General features: G+C 37.0%; 1 protein-coding gene across 6 annotated transcripts in view; it reads right to left on the bottom strand.

Annotated features, from left to right (window-relative positions):
- RIMS1 (regulating synaptic membrane exocytosis 1) overlaps positions 1 to 18176 on the bottom strand; it is a 364447-nt gene that overhangs the window by 34024 nt on the left and 312247 nt on the right. For 5 of the 6 annotated variants that reach the window (XM_068425045.1, XM_068425021.1, XM_068425036.1 and 2 more), the window contains one exon: positions 8858 to 9090. The exons of the other annotated variant lie outside the window; for it this stretch is intronic. In XM_068425045.1, coding sequence (XP_068281146.1) covers positions 8858 to 9090 — 233 coding nt within the window. The remainder of the gene's footprint in view (positions 1 to 8857; positions 9091 to 18176) is intronic. 6 annotated transcript variants of the gene reach the window in all.

The raw sequence follows: 18176 nt of genomic DNA on the forward strand, positions 1-18176 counted from the left end.
TTCATTCCTGTGCCACAGAATGACAGTGTTTTTCCTCTGGATGACTGCAGGTACTCTAAACTTTTCTACAAAATCCCACAGGTTCCAGAAAGCCACAAACCGTGGACCTGATCAGGCAAGAAGTATATGAAGAGTAATGAAATTCAAGCTTAAGGCTGACATTCTCTTACAGATAGGCATTTGTGTAGAAATGTTTAATGTGAAGATAGTAGACTTTTTTCCCTTTTGATTAATACTTTGGCATAGCTCTATTTCCTTTTTCTGTCATAATCTTGATATTATTTCAACTCAGTGTTGATACTTGCACAAAGTAAAACTAGTGAATGCAGTGTGAATCAGATGAAAAAGCAAAAAAAAATCCTCTTTAAACAAAGCTCAGTTAAATACAGTTAGAATTATCAGTAGGTCTTCCTATAAAACATTTCATAAAAAAATACAATAGAAATGTAACAGTGAAGCTACAGTTACTAAATATATGAGACATATTTTGAAATTACAGTTCTACAAGACATGTATGTCATAGCTTAGCTAAAATGAAGATTATACTTTTGGATAGGAATAAACTCTCCTAAACCCCATGCTACTTATATAGTGGAAATAGCCCAAAGTGCAGTTATTACTCCAGAAATATCTCTGTGAAAAAATCCGGGGACAAGTGCAATTAGACAGCAAAGCAATTGAATACTTTTGAGTACAAGTCAACCAACTACATAACAGGAGACAAAGTCAAAATTTATATTTCAGGAAAAAGGAAAAGAGCCACATGTAACACTAACTCAACAGAGTGGCGGGACTTTGTTTGAAAATACTAGCCCTTATTAGGAAATCTTTTGGAAGATGAGTAACTGGAACTGAATTATGTTTCTATTAAGGGTAGTGAATTCCTCAGCTAGACGGCAACAGTAAATAAAAGAGAACATGCTTACATTCACTCAACATTTTCAAAGAATTAAGTATCATTACTAGAACAAAGAGTTCCTCTTACAAAAATAATCAGGTTTTTGTCTTTGTTTTTAATATTGTTCTTCATCCATTTGTTCGTTTCCCCCCTCCTGCTGCAGAAACACGTGGGTGCATGCGGGATCAGTATGAAGCTTTTGCTGGGCTCAGAGGGCTGCTCTTTGCTGCCAGGGTGTCAGGTTTAGAGCCCAGATCCCGTCACCGTCCCTAAGGCACCATTACCATCCCTGCTGCTGCAATACAGACTTTTTTTTAGATTGGCTGAAAAAGAGAAATCTATCTTAATGTCAGTCTCCCTCCATTCTTCTTTTTGTGCAACTGAGCCATTGTCCTCATAGATCACCACAACTATGCAAAGCAAGCTCTAACAGCCTGCCCTGGGAAAAGTAACAACCCGGAGAGGAAAGACTCTTACAGAGATAATACTGATCAGCCAAACAATGCTCATGGGCGAGGTGCAGGACAGACCACCACACTTCTGGTAGGCTGCAGAAAGTTACTTTTCAAGTACACACAGTCTAATGTTAAAGAAAACATCTGCAAAGTGTGCAGAGTTAAGATAACAAAATGGAGGCAGCTGTAGGTAAGGAAGCTCATGTGTAAATGCTAAGTGTTCTTGCAGACATAAACGCCCAATGCAAGCAAATACTTGAAAATGTTCCTCTACAACATGGTGAACAACAGGTGATTTACAGAAGACTAAACTTAACCTGTGGTAACTGTATAGCTGTAAGACTCATGGTAATTCTGACTTCCAAGATAATTTTCTGAATCTATCATCAGAAAATTTGAGATCTTGTAGCATTTCATCTCGATAAACAGAAGATGGTAATACAAAAGAACAACATCAGAAATGAAATCTTATGAAAACAGCAATGGGATATTATGCTAGATAATAATAAAAAAAGGGCTGTTTCATCCCTTGCATGCTAAATGCTTAGAGAGGTTTAAGATACCTCTCCCTCTGTTCTGACTGTTAGAAACTTCATTGTAATTTCAAGGCAAATACAAAATTTATTCATAACTTATTTATACCACAGTTTCCGATGATGGTGCCCTTCAGCTTCAAAAACTCTTCTGCCTTTTTGATGTTTATTCTCATTGCATTCTTACAGAACAATTGTATCCCTGTTCAACCTTCATTTTTATAGGCTGAGCAAATCAGGCAATAAATCATCCTTCAAGGTCTTGCTTCCCATAAACACCCAGCATTAATTTTCCTGAATGCTGAGTGACCAGTATTCCAGATGAGCTGTCAGATGTGCCTCATTCCATGACGTTAACATTTTCTTAGCTCTCCAAGGAAACACCTTGCCTGATGCACCCAGGATAGCATTTGCCTTTTTCCTGGCCAGATCTTAATACGTAGCTTACATTCATCCTGTGATTTTTATTATACCCATGTCTTCCTCCTCCTCCTGTTTTTCCTAGATGACAGAGGTCTCAGATTGCATCTGGAAATCTTCATTAGTCAGTCTGAAAAGAATGATGTTGCAATCTGCATTATCACATTTTATCCGAGTTCTATGTTTCTGGTCCTCAAGTTCATCAGTCCTTCCTCTATATCACCTGGAAGTGACATACTTTCCAAATCAGTATCATCAGCATATTCTAGCAGCATACACACTCCCTCTCATTGGGAAAATATGGGTTTTGTCTTAGAAACAGTGTTTTTTTGTCTTAGAAACTCAACCAGTAAGCACTCTCTGGTTCTTGTTTTAATTAAACCAGCTGATGCCTCCCTCCTAACCAGTTTCTTCCTGACATCCAGCCAGTCTAACAATCATAGATTATTTATTGGAGTCTAGATAAAATCAGTCTTTTGAACTTTTGTCTAGCAATCAGCTTTCTTATCAAATAAATGTATTTTTTCTAAATAAGCACAATTTCTTTCACTACAGTAATAAAAAAGTAAACTCGGAGGTTATGAGGTAAAAGAAACATGCTCAGAAATGCATCCCTGTCATTGATTATAATTGACACTCAATCAATCAAATTGAAATGTGGATAAAGAAAAAAACAAACCAGCCTGACCACTGCAAGAAAAGGTTGTCACGACCCTTGTAAAAAAGTAAAATTATTTCCCCAAGCTTACGGAAAGCAGCAATGGCTTTCTCAAGAAAGACAACAAACAACCCCTCTTTATCTCAAAAGCCTCCACCCTCCAGTATATTCTATTTCTGATTTATTATCTGCTTTATTTGTCCGTACTATCTAGATCTGTATGAGATCTCTTGTTGTATCATAAAATTACTACAAGAACGGACAGAAAATTATCGCTGCTGGCATTACCAAACAAAGACTGTGAAAATGAAAAACTGAGATTTTTTTTTCTAACAGTGTCTACTCTGAAATGATGTAGCTATGAGCCCGGAAGGTTGCTTTACTCTGCTTAATTTCCATGTTTCCCAGGCAGTGTCATTTTTACCACAGCATAGTGGTGCTTGCTAACAGCCACTAAGTACCTCCAGTGAACCATCATATTCTCTGTCACTAGAGGGCATTTTGTGTAATGGATGGGGTTGTCTTTTCTAAATGTTTACCTAAACTTCGGTCATACAACAAAACCATGAGAGAAAACCTTCTTGAGAACAGTCTTATAAGGTGAAATGTGGGGCAGTCAACCAGACGAAGAAGCAGTGTTCTTAAAGCTAGAGTGAGCACACAAAAGGAGCACAGCTATTATGTGGAGTACAAGATTATCAGGACCGCACTGCTCAACAATTTCCCCACTTAGATGACAGTAACTTTTCTGAAATTGGGAATTTGGAATTTAATTCAAAAGAACATACAGAAAGCCACTTCTCTAATGGGAAAAAAACCAGAAAACGTACCGTAGCAGGGAATTCCATCTGAGGATGTGTGCAATTTTAACCTAGGGAAATACGTTATAAAATTCTCATGTGGTTTTGCTCAAGTTGCCAGTTACTTCCTGAGTGAAGCAGTCAGACATTTAAAGATTCCTTCTAAGTATCCAGTTCACAGATGCACATAAGTGAAAAGAGTCTTTTTTCACTCTGTTTTCACTTTGTGACAATACTTGATTTCAGCTGCACTTCATGGTATGTAACCTCTCTTTGAAACATTGATGCCTATGGCTTCATTTCAGGTTGTTGAGGTTAAACTTCACGAAAAGGAGATGGACAGCAAATAACTTTGGTTCTTACATAGAAATATCTCATTGTGGTCCATACCATAAACATGGCAAGGTATTTCCATTTAGAAAAATGACCCGATATCAGTGTAACATGCAACTGGGCAAGCTCCCTATTCTTCCAAGCTCCTTAGCTCTCCTTCCCAGCATCTCTTCATCTCTCATCTGTTTTGAGCCAGTAATGGAACAATATACAATATCCCAGGCAAAGTCTCATCTCTGCCTTATTTGAGATCACTAACGCTTCTCAAGCGATGTCAATGGAAACTAGACAGAATACTGATGTTAATGATGTCGAGCACCTTGGAAAATAAAAGCAGTCTCAAAGAACTCACATTTCAAAAAAATAGAGCCCATGTCTCAAAAGACTCACCAGTCGTATCTCTGGTAGTTTTATTCATATTTATCTCAAAGCTGGTATTTTTCAGTCTTTCTATTCATACTGGTTATCATGTTTCGGATACCTTAATTAAGTAAACACTCACAAATTATTTTGTAATTCCTTTTAAACCCTTACTCTCAATGCTTTCGACAGTAAAGTTGGCCTCCATTAGAAGTGGCTAAGGAATGAAAATCCTCGAGGATCTTCAACAAAACAAACACACAGACGGCCGTCCTGTCCTTTTGCCTTAAAGAGAAAAATCTGTCTTGCTGACCCAGCAGGCAATAGCATCAGGCTGAATATGCCATAGAGATGCGACACTACCAAATCTCTGATAGCAAGATGGTGAAGATACAGTGTCAGAATGGTTGCAAAGCACTGTTAGACCTCAAAAAGAACAAGAAAAGTGTCCTCCTACTAGCAGATGACCTTTCTAAATACCTATCTGCTGACCAGGGTTAAGAAAGCAAAAGGGAGGAATACTTTTGCCTTCTTAAGGCAAGCTTCTGCACATACCAGGAGAACTGAGGGGGATCTGGGGATGGGAGTACTTCTGTTTATCTGAGATTGAGCTTTTGCTTTCCTCCAGAACTCCTCTCACTGGTGATACCCCTACCATTACCTCCATCCACTTTGAAATGCATTACTATGTCTCTATTAATGGTACAAATTCTGTAATAAAACTTTCCTCCTATGGCAGTAGTTTTTATCTCTTTCAAAACAAACTCAGAACTCCAAATCAAAATGCAGTATGATCAATATTGCCCTCAGTTACTCATTGGTTGGGAAACTATAATATAAGAATATCTGTAGGGGAATAGAGTGTTGTATCACAAATCAAGACAACAGATGATGATTTCCTATCATAATCTACTTTCCTATCATTTTCCTATGATATAAAGTTTAGTTGCTGTAATTATTCAGAAAATCTGTAGTTATGTATTTATTTTGTATATATGCATATATTTATTTAAAAACATTAGGCTGGCAAAGAAAGCTGGAGAAGTTGGATTATAACTAAAATTGTACAGAATATGCCTGGAGCTGTTTTCATTTTTCTATGGTCTTTCTGTGGGTTTTGTGTCTTTTTTTTTTTTTCCTTTTTCTTGTCTTTTCTCTTCTGCCTTTTAACTGCAATAGCGTAAGCAGAGCTGGATTTTCATTAGGAATACTGCCCGCAGATCACAAGCTTTTTTTGATGAACTATAAAATCTATCCAATTTGTGGGCACAATGAACAAACAATAGTAAGGTTTTCATTATTTTAGTGAACAGTTACTAAAAGTATTATGAAATCTTAAATGTAATCAAAAGGAAGATGCAGCAGAAATATATACTTTTCCTTGCAGATATGCATAAAAATAAAAACTGGTTCTTTCACTGACAATCTTATAAGGCACATATTCAGAATAAATATATTCCAACAGCACTGAACAAGGGTGCACAAAGTAACTGATTACCAGTTCTTCTAAATCTAACACGCAAGTGGACCTGCCCCTTATATGCAAAGAAATCCATGCGTGTATATATAGACACATACATGCATGCACAGGCTCACACACACACTCCTTTTCCAATTGAAAAGAAAATTTACTCTTAGAAACAATTGCTACCTAGCTGCAGTTTCATACACACCACTTCTATTTTTATATAAGATTAAACCTGTGCAGTATACTAAAAGCAAGAATTATCTACAAAAAGTCAAATTCAGCCCTTACTGACCATTTCTTCAGTTGAAAAAAAGCAAGATGGAAGCTAATTTTACTGGTTTTGAAGACAGTAGTAAACTAGAATTTCAGATCTACATGTTCCACAAAAATATGGAACCTCCAGTTTTCAAGAAATACCTGACCTTTTGTTTTATTTCTGGTCTTCTATTTTGAGTTTTCAGAAATAACTAACTACGTATGTCATGCAAGTCATAGGAAAAAAAATTTTAAACTGACCAATTCAGGAAAAACTATGGAGGCTACACATACATTTCTGTATTTTTTATAGTTCCTTTAAAATACATGCTCTTTGTCAACAGCACACCTTCAGTTACTGAAGATCTGTAGCAGAAGTTCATGCCTGGCACTGCTTTTGTGGAGACCCATACACTTCCACATTATTTTTAAAACTTCAGAATTTGGCTATTAGAACCAATTTTCACATAATCAGTTTAAGGACCTGGTTTATACTATATTGTCAAAACTATTTTTTTTTTTTAAATTCTGAATAGTGGAGACATTATTAAGTTACTTAGGTACAACACATTAAAGTGAATTAGACCCTTTTAGATTTCTCCTCCCCTCTTGTACAATACAGGAAGGAAGGAAAGGGTGTCCCTGATTTATAGTATGAGTATTTATTCTCCAACAACGGATTTTCTTTGGAAAACCTATCCAGTCTCATGTGTATATTGTTCTAAAAAATGCATTAATTCAACTCACTGACTTCTGACAATTTAACTAAAAAAACAGTGACTGATAAAACATGCCATATTTTATTTGCTCTGCTTACACCACAGATAGTACTGTTTGCCTGAGCCACAGTAAGGCAAAGTAAATATCACTCTCAGCTCTGTTTTGAAATCATGAATAATACATAATCACATTTTTCATATTTGATTTGCTGTTTGAGTTTCATTATAACTTCAGATGCTTCATTCCTTGCAAAATTCCTATTGTTTTGAAATTTGCACAAAGCAAAATTTGGAGAGCTATAGCATCTTTCTGTGAAGAATGGGAGCATCTGAGCTTTAAATAGATAATGCTAAAAAGTGTTTGGAAGTCACAATTTACTTTTCAAGTGAACTACTAACTCCACTGAGAAGTAAGAGCAAGGGTTCATGCAAGGCAAACCATTCTAAGTTTGGTAGCCCCCTGTGCCTTCCTCTTATTCATACAGCCCTGGTTCCTGGTCAGAGCTGGACTACTGAGTAAGATGGAGACAAGAATTGCTCTGTCACAGCAATTCCTATTTCAACAAGATTTAGGAGCTACAAAGGAATGCCAGATCAAACCACAAAAAAAAATCTGTAAAATAGTTAAAATATTTTCTTCTTTAGTAAGTGGAGTAAACATCAACCTAAAAACCTTTCTCTAATAAAATATCACTTTTTATTACTTAAGAGCATGTGATTGATTCTGATGAATCTAAAATAACATCTTACTATATGCAACTATCTATATTCTAGTCTAACATTCAGGTAGAGTGCATTTTTGAGCAACACAATATTAATTACAATTCTGGGCTTCAAATATGTCTAGTATATCTATCATTTGGTCCAACTGCATAATTATATCCTTTCTGGCTTAATATTCATAAATAATTAGTGCAGAAAAGTATTACAACATTTTTGCTAAAGCTGATGAAGCTTTACATTTTGAAAGAATCACTTCTACTGCTCATCTGGCAATAAACGAAAACCAAGGAAAATGGGTGAGATATTTGATGATAGAAATAAATATTGTTACTTACTTTAGTTTAGATTACCCTGACTATGTGAGAGGAGTGCTGCAATATGTGTGCATTCTATGCTAGGCTGCAGCTTTTCCTCTTTCTTTTCCTTCTTTAGTAAGAAAGAACCCTTAGGGTCAGGTCCTGCTCCCACTGAAGACAAGAGCAACTGACAAGTCGTAACTGGGGTTCACTAAGAGCAGGACAGGGACTTTAAAACATTTTTTTTTCTTTTGTATCTGTCTGTACAAGCTTCTGTTCCTTCAGGCTGTGCAGATATGAAGCTTTTAAGATTTCTGAAGTAGCAATAAAGAATTGGAAGTCTTATGTTCCTAATGAAGCATCATGCTGCAGTATAATTTATGTGAATTCACTGACCCCAATTTGCCGGTGTTGTTTCTAAAGAAAAAATATTGGATTTACTCTTGACTAAGAAATCAAAGGTAGTTTTTAAAAACATATCTTTTGCCATTACAGGTACAACCTTTTATCTGAGTTACACAACGGCCATTCATTTGCTCAGATGTCAATTCCCCCACTCGTACTCAACTCTTCTGCTAAAAGAAATTTCCTATACATAAAAAGCTGCTCTTAGCCAAACCGTTACCCACTGTTGATACCCACGTATGTCGCTCTGCATTTCCTTGCCTACCTGTAAACAAGGCTTCTAAGAGATAAAAACATTTTTCATTGATCAGGACAGAAAGTTGTTATGGTACATATTCTAAAAGGCATTTGTATATTGTTTCTTGCAGATGCCTAATGATCAAAGAAAATTAATATCAGAAATGCATTCACAGCTGGAAAATCTCTCCTGAGTGGTCTATATCCATATACATGTAACACAGATGCCACAGATGAAATAATGGTAAGCCACGATTGGTAAGAGTCCTGTTTCCAAAGAGTGTGCGTCTCACTCACCTGTTTGGCTAAGTTGAGATGTACTTCTGCTCCTTCGAGACACTATGGCAACCACTTTGGCACTAAGGCTGGAACGCCTTTTCTTCCCACCTGTTCCAACCATGCCGACGGCCGTGTCCGACTGACTCCCGTCATTGTGCTCCAGGTTATACATCTCTCCGCTCACACTTGTGCTCTTAGTGATTCTCCCTGAAGTCCCCATCCGTCTGCCTTGCATTTTAGGAGTAAACGTACTACAGTTACAAAGTAAAAACAAACATGTTAATTTGTCTGTGTAACAGCATTTCCAAAAGCCTTTTTTTTAAAAAATTAGTAAATTAATTTTGTCTTGATACATTTTCATTTATTTAGTTCACAAATAAAAGGTTAATTTGATGCTCCTCAGAGTATATATTTCCAGTATTATAATTTGTTCTTCACTTCTTTGAGGGAAATAAATAAAATGAACACTTTCCCATGTTTTTCAGAGTGACATGAAGAGAGGCATGCAACATTGAAAAGTCACGCGGAGCCTTCCTGTCTATATCCCCAGAATACAGAAAGCAATAAAACACCAATTTTACAACCAAAGAAAATTAATACGGGCCAAGAGAATATATGTAGGTTAATACATGTATCTTATCGGCACTGTTCACCAAAGCCTTAATAGATATGAAAATACCATCTTCTGTATTTTCGTACTTCACAGAAAGAGGTAATATGTTGTATTTTTTAGGTCTTTGCTCTCTCACCTCTTTAAAGGTAAACGCAACAATCACAGTATGAAGGCAAAATAATTTTGAGGCAAAAAAACCCTGAAAATGCACTAGAAGAAGCAGCAGGAAAAGTAATGTCCTTGAATAGACAACACTTAATAGAAAGGTCATTATGAATCCCTGCATAGGCATTTAACTGTTTTCAGCACTTATGAGATCCTGTTAAGTTTAGATAAAAAATCAGCTACCACCTTCACACATAACAAGGTGCTGTGATGCACTGAAGTACTCAAGAGCACATTTTAGTGGGCCACCTGAGGCACACTGAGCTTAAAATAGCTTCTCTCTTGTTCCCTCCTATCCCGCTGTGACTTTAGTGACTGGCTTTTGGGTTTGCATGGCAAAAATGGAAGGACACATGTAGTTTGATGTTTCTATGTAAAATTCCTTTGTATTTTATTGTAGATTTCACCCAGCACCCAGTCCCTCACATGTATGAGCACACACACATACATACACACAGATATATATGCAATCATTCTAGGAAGAATTTTGACTGCATTTTTGGTCATTTAAAAAAAAAAACTCACAAAAAGACTATCTTCCATAAATACGCAATTATCAAGGAAAGGTTTTGTGTAAGGCAAATTAGTTCTGTTCACTTAAAATTAATACAAATTTGAGAAAAAATGCCTTAGAATATTTCCCATTTTCAAAATAGAAACCGATTTTCTTGAGAGAGATAAAGATTAATTTCTTGGCTTTAATATAAATCACGTCCTAATACAGTACAGGTGTTTACTGCACAGGCTACATTGCTGCTTTTTAAAGTTGCAATGATCACTAAATAATGATATTTTTATTGTTGTTCACAGAATGCAATAACCTCAACTTTACAAAACCTAGCAGCTACTTTTGTTTCAAGTAACACAGATTTCTTTCTTTACCTCTCCACAAAGACTGTAAAACATGAAACAATATGAATTGGGATTGCCCATGCTCTAAGAATATAGGAGTAATTAATTATTCTTCAAATAGCAAATTAATTTTAAAAAGCAGTGATGAACATCACAAAAGTCATGCTGAAACTTCTGATAAAAATATTTTTCTACAGTTTGAGAAGATTTGGTGAAGTTTATCTTTCTTAATTTTGGGGATGCATATTGGTCCATAGCTCTAGCACAGAATTCTGGCTATGTGCATAAAATCTTAGGAAATGTTTTCTCTTTAAGAAGTGATGTTACTAACTTGCCCATTTACCAATACAACCTTAAAGCTAGAGATCAAATGTACAGTGTGATAATACTGTCTAGAATATGCAATCAACCTGCACCATTAGCTCAGAGTGCTGTCACACAACCCCCATATTCAAACAGAAACTTCGATCCCTAATTCAGTATACCAGGGCTTACCAACATCATTTCTACATCAGCCACTTTCCAAATGCTGAGTCCCTTTTCCTCCTCTGCTGAGGAAACAAGGCCCCGCACTCATGCCCATAGGGTGCTAAAAGGCAACACTGCTGCCTGGTTTGCTTCTCTGGAGGAGGAGACACTTTGCCATTTCAAGCAGAGGGCAAGCCAAAAGCACAGTCTGATACTTGGCGGGGACAGAATCACACAGGCATCATTTTCAGGGGTCCTACTTTCTACTTTGATAATTCCTTTCCATATGGATAATTCCTTTCCACCAGTGACTATTTCTGCGATGCTGATGATGCCCCCTACTCAAAGCTTTCTGTAGTCATTTTGTTCCCATTTTGAGCCATGGAGTTGTTGTCAATTCTGAAATTCTTCAGTTTATGCATCAGAACTTTAGTAAGAGAGAGGGAAGAAACTGAAAATACTTCTTTTGAGAGCATCTGTTGACATTTGAGCTATATTGACATGTATTTTGCTGACGTACTAATCTATAAACGCTACCATTTACAGCAATAAAGTTTAATGAAGTATAAAATCTGCCATGCAATTAAAGAAATAATTGTTTGTCATACTATTGACTTTGCTCCACTGAATTTCAAGTGTTTATGAATATAATAAATGCTAATCTTATGATATTTTTATGCTAGTCTTCATTTTTTTTTGCACAATGGAGCTCAAATGCTCTAATCTCACATTATTTAATAAGAGTTTAGGAGACAATGATGTCCATCAACTGAGGAATAAAAATTTACACTATTGTAACTTTAGGAAAATCCCATTTTTGATGTATTAATCCCCTAATTCAAGGACTATGGATACTTTCTGAATAATAGATAAATTGCTTTTTCAAAGGCCCACATAAATTTCAATTTTCATTCTTTATGACGGGTAGAGGGACCTAGAATATTCACCTTAATAAAAAAAAAAGATTGAGAAATTTGGAATTCAGATTAATCTTGCACTTGTTTTTACCTTGCAAATATCAAGTCCTACTTTCCTAGGAAATATGTTCTAGTGTCCTTCTAGCATAAAATAGCTATTAGTTTGCTAGAAACAGCTTAATGAGATACGACCAAGGATCAAATCCTACAGCTGTCCAGTACTTGTCATAACTAAACAAATAGATTAAGATTCCTTTGAGTTCATCTATTGCCTGGGCTAGTTTATTATTAGACATTAACTGGAACAGTATCAAAAGAATGGACATTTAAAATTCAGTCTTCTTATACCATCCAATTGAGTGCCCTTAGAAGACAATATTTCTCCATTGCATTACTGGCTATCACTTGGAGAAACAGCTCCTAGCTCACACTCATACCTTCATCAATATGCTTAGACTCATTTATGAAGCACAAAGAAGCAAAAGACCTGCATGAATTTACATATATCCTTTTGCACTTAACCTTTCTAATAATAACACATCTAAAATTTTATTTTACTTTACTAGACTTGCTGGGATTATTGACACATTCATTTAAATGCAGAAGCAAGTTTTCACAGGCCTGTGGCTAAAATTGGTAAATTATTAAGTTATATTGTTGATTCAAACCTAGTTATCATAACACAATAAATAAATACAGTTTTCAGCGGCAGGATAACGAAGAGTAACGTATTTACAGAATCACAGAATCATAGAATCACAGAATGTTAGGGATTGGAAGGGACCTCGAAAGATCATCTAGTCCAATCCCCCTGCCGGGGCAGGATTACCTAGACCATATCACACAGGAACGTGTCCAGGCGGGTTTTGAATGTCTCCAGAGAAGGAGACTCCACAACCTCTCTGGGTAGCCTGTTCCAGTGTTCGGTCACCCTCACCGTAAAGAAGTTTTTCCTCATATTTATGTGGAACCTCCTGTGTTCCAGCTTGCACCCATTGCCCCTTGTCCTGTCAAGGGATGTCACTGAGAAGAGCCTGGCTCCATCCTCATGACACTTGCCCTTTACATATTTATAAACATTAATGAGGTCACCCCTCAGTCTCCTCTTCTCTAAGCTAAAGAGACCCAGCTCCCTCAGCCTCTCCTCATAAGGGAGATGTTCCACTCCCTTAATCATCTTCGTGGCTCTGTGCTGGACTCTCTCTAGCAGTTCCCTGTCCTTCTTGAACTGAGGGGCCCAGAACTGGACACAATATTCCAGATGCGGCCTCACCAGGGCAGAGTAGAGGGGGAGGAGAACCTCTCTTGACCTGCTAACCACACCCCTTCTAATACACCCCAGGATGCCATTGGCCTTCTTGGCCACAAGGGCACACTGCTGGCTCATGGTCATCCTGCTGTCCACTAGGACCCCCAGGTCCCTTTCCCCTACACTGCTCTCCAACAGGTCTGTCCCCAACTTGTACTGGTACATGGGGTTGTTCTTGCCCAGATGCAGGACTCTACACTTGCCCTTATTATATTTCATTAAATTTCTCCCCGCCCAACCCTCCAGCCTGTCCAGGTCCCTCTGAATGGCTGCGCAGCCTTCCATTGTGTCAGCCACTCCTCCCAGTTTTGTGTCATCAGCGAACTTGCTGACACTGCACTCTATTCCCTCATCCAAGTCATTAATGAATATATTGAATAGAACTGGTCCCAGTACCGACCCTTGCGGGACTCCGCTAGACACAGACCTCCAACTGGACTCTGTCCCATTGACCACCACTCTCTGGCTTCTTTCCTTCAGCCAGTTCACAATCCACCTCACTACCTGATCATCCAGACCACACTTCCTCAGTTTAGCTGCGAGGATGCTGTGGGAGACCGTGTCAAATGCTTTACTGAAATCGAGATAGACCACATCCACAGCTTTACCATCATCTATCCACCGGGTTATGTCCTCATAAAAGGCTATCAAGTTGGTTAAGCATGACTTCCCCTTGGTGAAGCCATGTTGACTGCCCCTAATGATCCCCCCTATCCTTGATGTGCCTAGAGACAGCACCAAGAACAAGTTGTTCCATCACCTTTCCGGGGATGGAGGTGAGGCTGACCGGTCTATAGTTACCCGGGTCCTCCTTCTTGCCCTTTTTGAAGACTGGAGTGACATTCGCTTTCCTCCAGTCCTCAGGCACCTCTCCCGTTGCCCACGAAACTCCAGTATACTCCATTTATTTCTAAATTAAATAAGACACTACATTTTTATTTAAAATTATTTTACCATCTTTAGCTATTCTTCTAATGACTAGTGCAGCAAAAATCTTACGCTATTTCTAATTTTTGGCATAACATCATCACCAATGTCAATATTAAGAATAGTTACAGCCAATCTATGTGTGCCTCTGTTTTACTTCAGAGATATTTAGCATGGAAAGACAGTCACTTGATTTTTTCTTTTCTTTTTTTTTTTTTATTTATTTAATTGAAGTAAACCACTAAAGCCAACAGCGCTTTGATCCCAGCAGGAGCAGAGCTGCCCCCGGGCTCCCAGGAGCTCTCCTTCAGCACCGGGCTCACCCACTACCCCCGCGCTCCCACATCAGCTGGAAGCCACCTCTCGCTTTATCAAGGCACCACTTACATTTTCCTGCCCAAACTTATGCAGTTGAGATGGATCCTATCTAAAGTGGTATTTGTACTACACAAGACAAAATCAAGACTGTATTTCCATGTCAGCCATCAGAGCTGTGAAAGAAAGCAGCACTTTCAGTTTTGCAAGCTGCCACGACCTGAAAGTTGTACTTGTATCTGTGGGAACGAAGAATGAACTATTAAGATAAAAAACTTATTCAAAGAGTAGTTTGACTTACAAGCTGCCATAAAAACTAACCCTGAGGTAAATTCTATAAAATGAACACACTACAAGAACATTGTGGATTATATATGCTTATATTAAACTATAGTCTACACAACTCTATAGAACTGAAACAAAGACAATCACATGTATTAAATCACTGTATATCTTTCTACATACAGATACCTAATACATATATTCAAGATGCATAAAATTATACTGGACAAATTATTTGGATTGAGAAAATTATTATATAGATATACACAGTATTTCTCAGTAACTACATAAAATACCTGCCAATAGTACATATCACCTGAAAAAGAAAGATAGTAAGACACAGGAAGGTAGAACAAACTTTGCCCATAAACTCACCTATATAGTGTCTGGAAGTATATCCTTTTAGGGAAAAAATCTTAAGTGATTAGCCAGTGCTAAATTACAGTATTTCCTTCATTCTCTTAGACTTACTGATGATTTATAAAAAAATACTCAAGGTGTTTATTTTCATGATCACTCATTTTTACTCCATCCATTTTTCCAATAATGCACGCCATGAGTAAATAAATAATCTCCTGTATTCCTCGCTGTATAGATATTTTAATATGAGTTCTTCCCACACAGTTACAGTAACTTGAATCTTTCAACAGAATCGCTGGCCTTCACCAGGACGAGCTAGTATGCTTCCTTTCTCTTCTGCTGAATGCAGAATCACGTACTAAATCATAGCCCCTATGGCACCCTTTTGCAATGAGGTAGCTCATGAATACTAATAACCTCCTAAACATGTAATAGTTGTGGACCATAGAGAAGATGAGCACTCCTTTATAATAAGGAACATTACATTCTAAAAATAAACTAAGTCTTGTTATTAGTATTATATGGTATAATTAATAAATCCAAAGTCTAAATTACCTATCTGCAAATTGCTCTGCCAGTCTTAGTATATATAGCTATATTTACATATCATATATAACTTTTACTGCAAGATTAATTACTGTACAATTTATGGTATTTCATAAATTAATTAAAACATGGTGCTTTACAAACCAAAGGACAAACACATATTCCATATTAAAATTCTCTCTAGTAAGTCGTTTTTAGACCACAAAGAAGTTAGTCGATTCAATGAAATAATCATTTTGTACAGTCTGTACCAACTGCAATTACATATTGATCTAAAATGCACATCGATCACATATTAAATCCATGAAATGGCTATTAGAATCAGAAAAAAACTTGCTTGTCCTGTAAAGTCACCGTATTAGAGTCCTGTTGGTGTATGAAGATAGTTTAAATTCAGTAACTTGTAAATTATACCTGTTCTTGACAATATTCCTATACTGTAAAAAAGTGCTACTCAGTGACACAGATACTGCCTCTGGAATGACAAAGTCCCAGCCCTATTTGTGTTCGATGTGTAAACTCTCACTGAGGTAAGGGTTGGAGAAGATTTCGTTACATAAGTCTCCTCTGGGAGCTTAACTGGTTAACACCCTACTTTGGAAGATGAGGAAATTTCACTGTTGGAATATAATATCAGAAGCTGTTTCGTGAAAATGCCTTTCTCAGTAACACACTGACCAGTGAATTGTGCAAGTTTCCCCGCTCTGACAGATCTCTGTTTTTTAAACTTTTAAAACTAGCATTTCTCCATGAAATGAAAGAATAATAATTCAGAATCTAGGTCTGAATATTACAAAAGACGAGCAGATTTTAACTACTTTCCAAGAACATTTCAGCAAGTTGATTTATATTCTCTGAGACAAGCAGAGCAATTGTCTCTGGATGCAGGAGCTCAGGTGCCTGCCTGTGCAATCCCATGGCACCATCAGCCTGAAGCCAACTAATCACATGAATCATAAAATGAAACCAACACAAAAGCAGTTAAGTTACTGCAGGGACAATGCTCAGGGTTAGGTAGTGCTATTAATGCTGATGTGGACAGGCTAATGGAATCAAAGGGCAAACAGCTCAGTTGACCCAAACTTGACTGCAAATAGCCGTGTATATATTAAGTTCTAGTGTACCAAACATAGCAAGCATGTAAATGTTAAATCTGAATCAATAAAATAGGTGTTGGAGGCTATGTGTATGACAAATACAAAAATGTGGCATTTTTTATGCTCACCACTGAATGGAGGAAACTTTCTTCAGTAGCAAGAAAGCTGAATTCACCGATTTTTCTTTCTTGTATAACATTCAGCAATAACACATTATTCTCCCTGTTACAACATGCTGTATTGCTTTTTCCCCTCCAAAGCACAAGGTACTGAAGTACCTGTGATCTGACTGCTCTTCATGTAAAAAGGCGACATCACTGATATGAAACAGATTGCTCACTGCTCCTTGACAAAAGTAAATAATAGCAACAGGCAATAGCCACAAAATAGAGAATGAAGGAGGAAAATGTGAAAGGCTAAATGGAACAGTGGAAGAACAGGACTAACAAAGAAAACACAGAAAACATTTTAAAAAAGATAAACTGAGATAAAGATAAAGCAAGTGAGAGCTACTCTGAGGTCTGAGCCATACCTAAAACTTTTTACCTACATTTCTGCATTCTAAAAATAACATGTACTGCCTGTTAAAAATGTTAGTGTAATGTTCTTATACTAAAAGTTTATGACTGATATTTCATCTTAATCAACTGCAATAATTAAATGAAAACCCAATTAAAATTATTTTTCAGTCTTTTTCAAATCATTAAGAAAGGCTGCTGGTAATGTGACAGTTTCTTTGAAAGAGAAGCATAATTACATAATTAAAAATGCACAAGCAATGCTCCACAGTACATTTTTCATGTACAGATGTTCTGAAGGGATTAAAGACTCCATCTCCCTCCCTCTCTGACAGACATATAAAGCAGTTTACTATGATGGATTTGAAAAAATCATTCTCTTTAGATAATGAATAATTAGAACATTAATTACTCTGGCTTCACCTTGGTTTTGTACATAAATGATCCCAGAACCAGAAGTTTCCATCTGTAATATACTGTTTGGGGATAAAAAGGATACACGATGTTTTTAAGCAGCTTAGTTTAACGATTTTCATATATCTTGCCTCCCTGATAATAATTTGGAGACTATTGCCCTCTATTTCCCCCCCAAAAAAGCAAAAGTTGTTACTCAGGTTACATCACTGTGCTTGCCCTTGCCCCAAGAGAGATCACCTAAGAAGCAAGATTAATTAATAAGTCGTATGTTCAAAATGTTTCTCTCTTTAACGAAACTGAGAAGTTCACTAGTTCATGAAAGAGTTTTGGTGTTCGGTTTTGAGCTGCAGTGATTTGGAAAATCAGAAACAAAGTAGGACTGCCAATTTACTTCAAGTATTGCGGTGAATGCTTACATTGTGGAGACTTTAGATGCAAAATGCCAGTCAGTTATAATGTTACTGGCTTATCTGTTAGTTACATCTATTATTTGAATTTGTCAGACATTAAAAATTTAGGTCGAAATTTTCCATGCCTGGTTTCTGGCCAAG

The sequence above is a fragment of the Nyctibius grandis genome, chromosome 1, assembly GCF_013368605.1.
Source record: "Nyctibius grandis isolate bNycGra1 chromosome 1, bNycGra1.pri, whole genome shotgun sequence".
In the NCBI taxonomy this organism is placed as follows: Eukaryota; Metazoa; Chordata; class Aves; order Nyctibiiformes; family Nyctibiidae; genus Nyctibius; species Nyctibius grandis.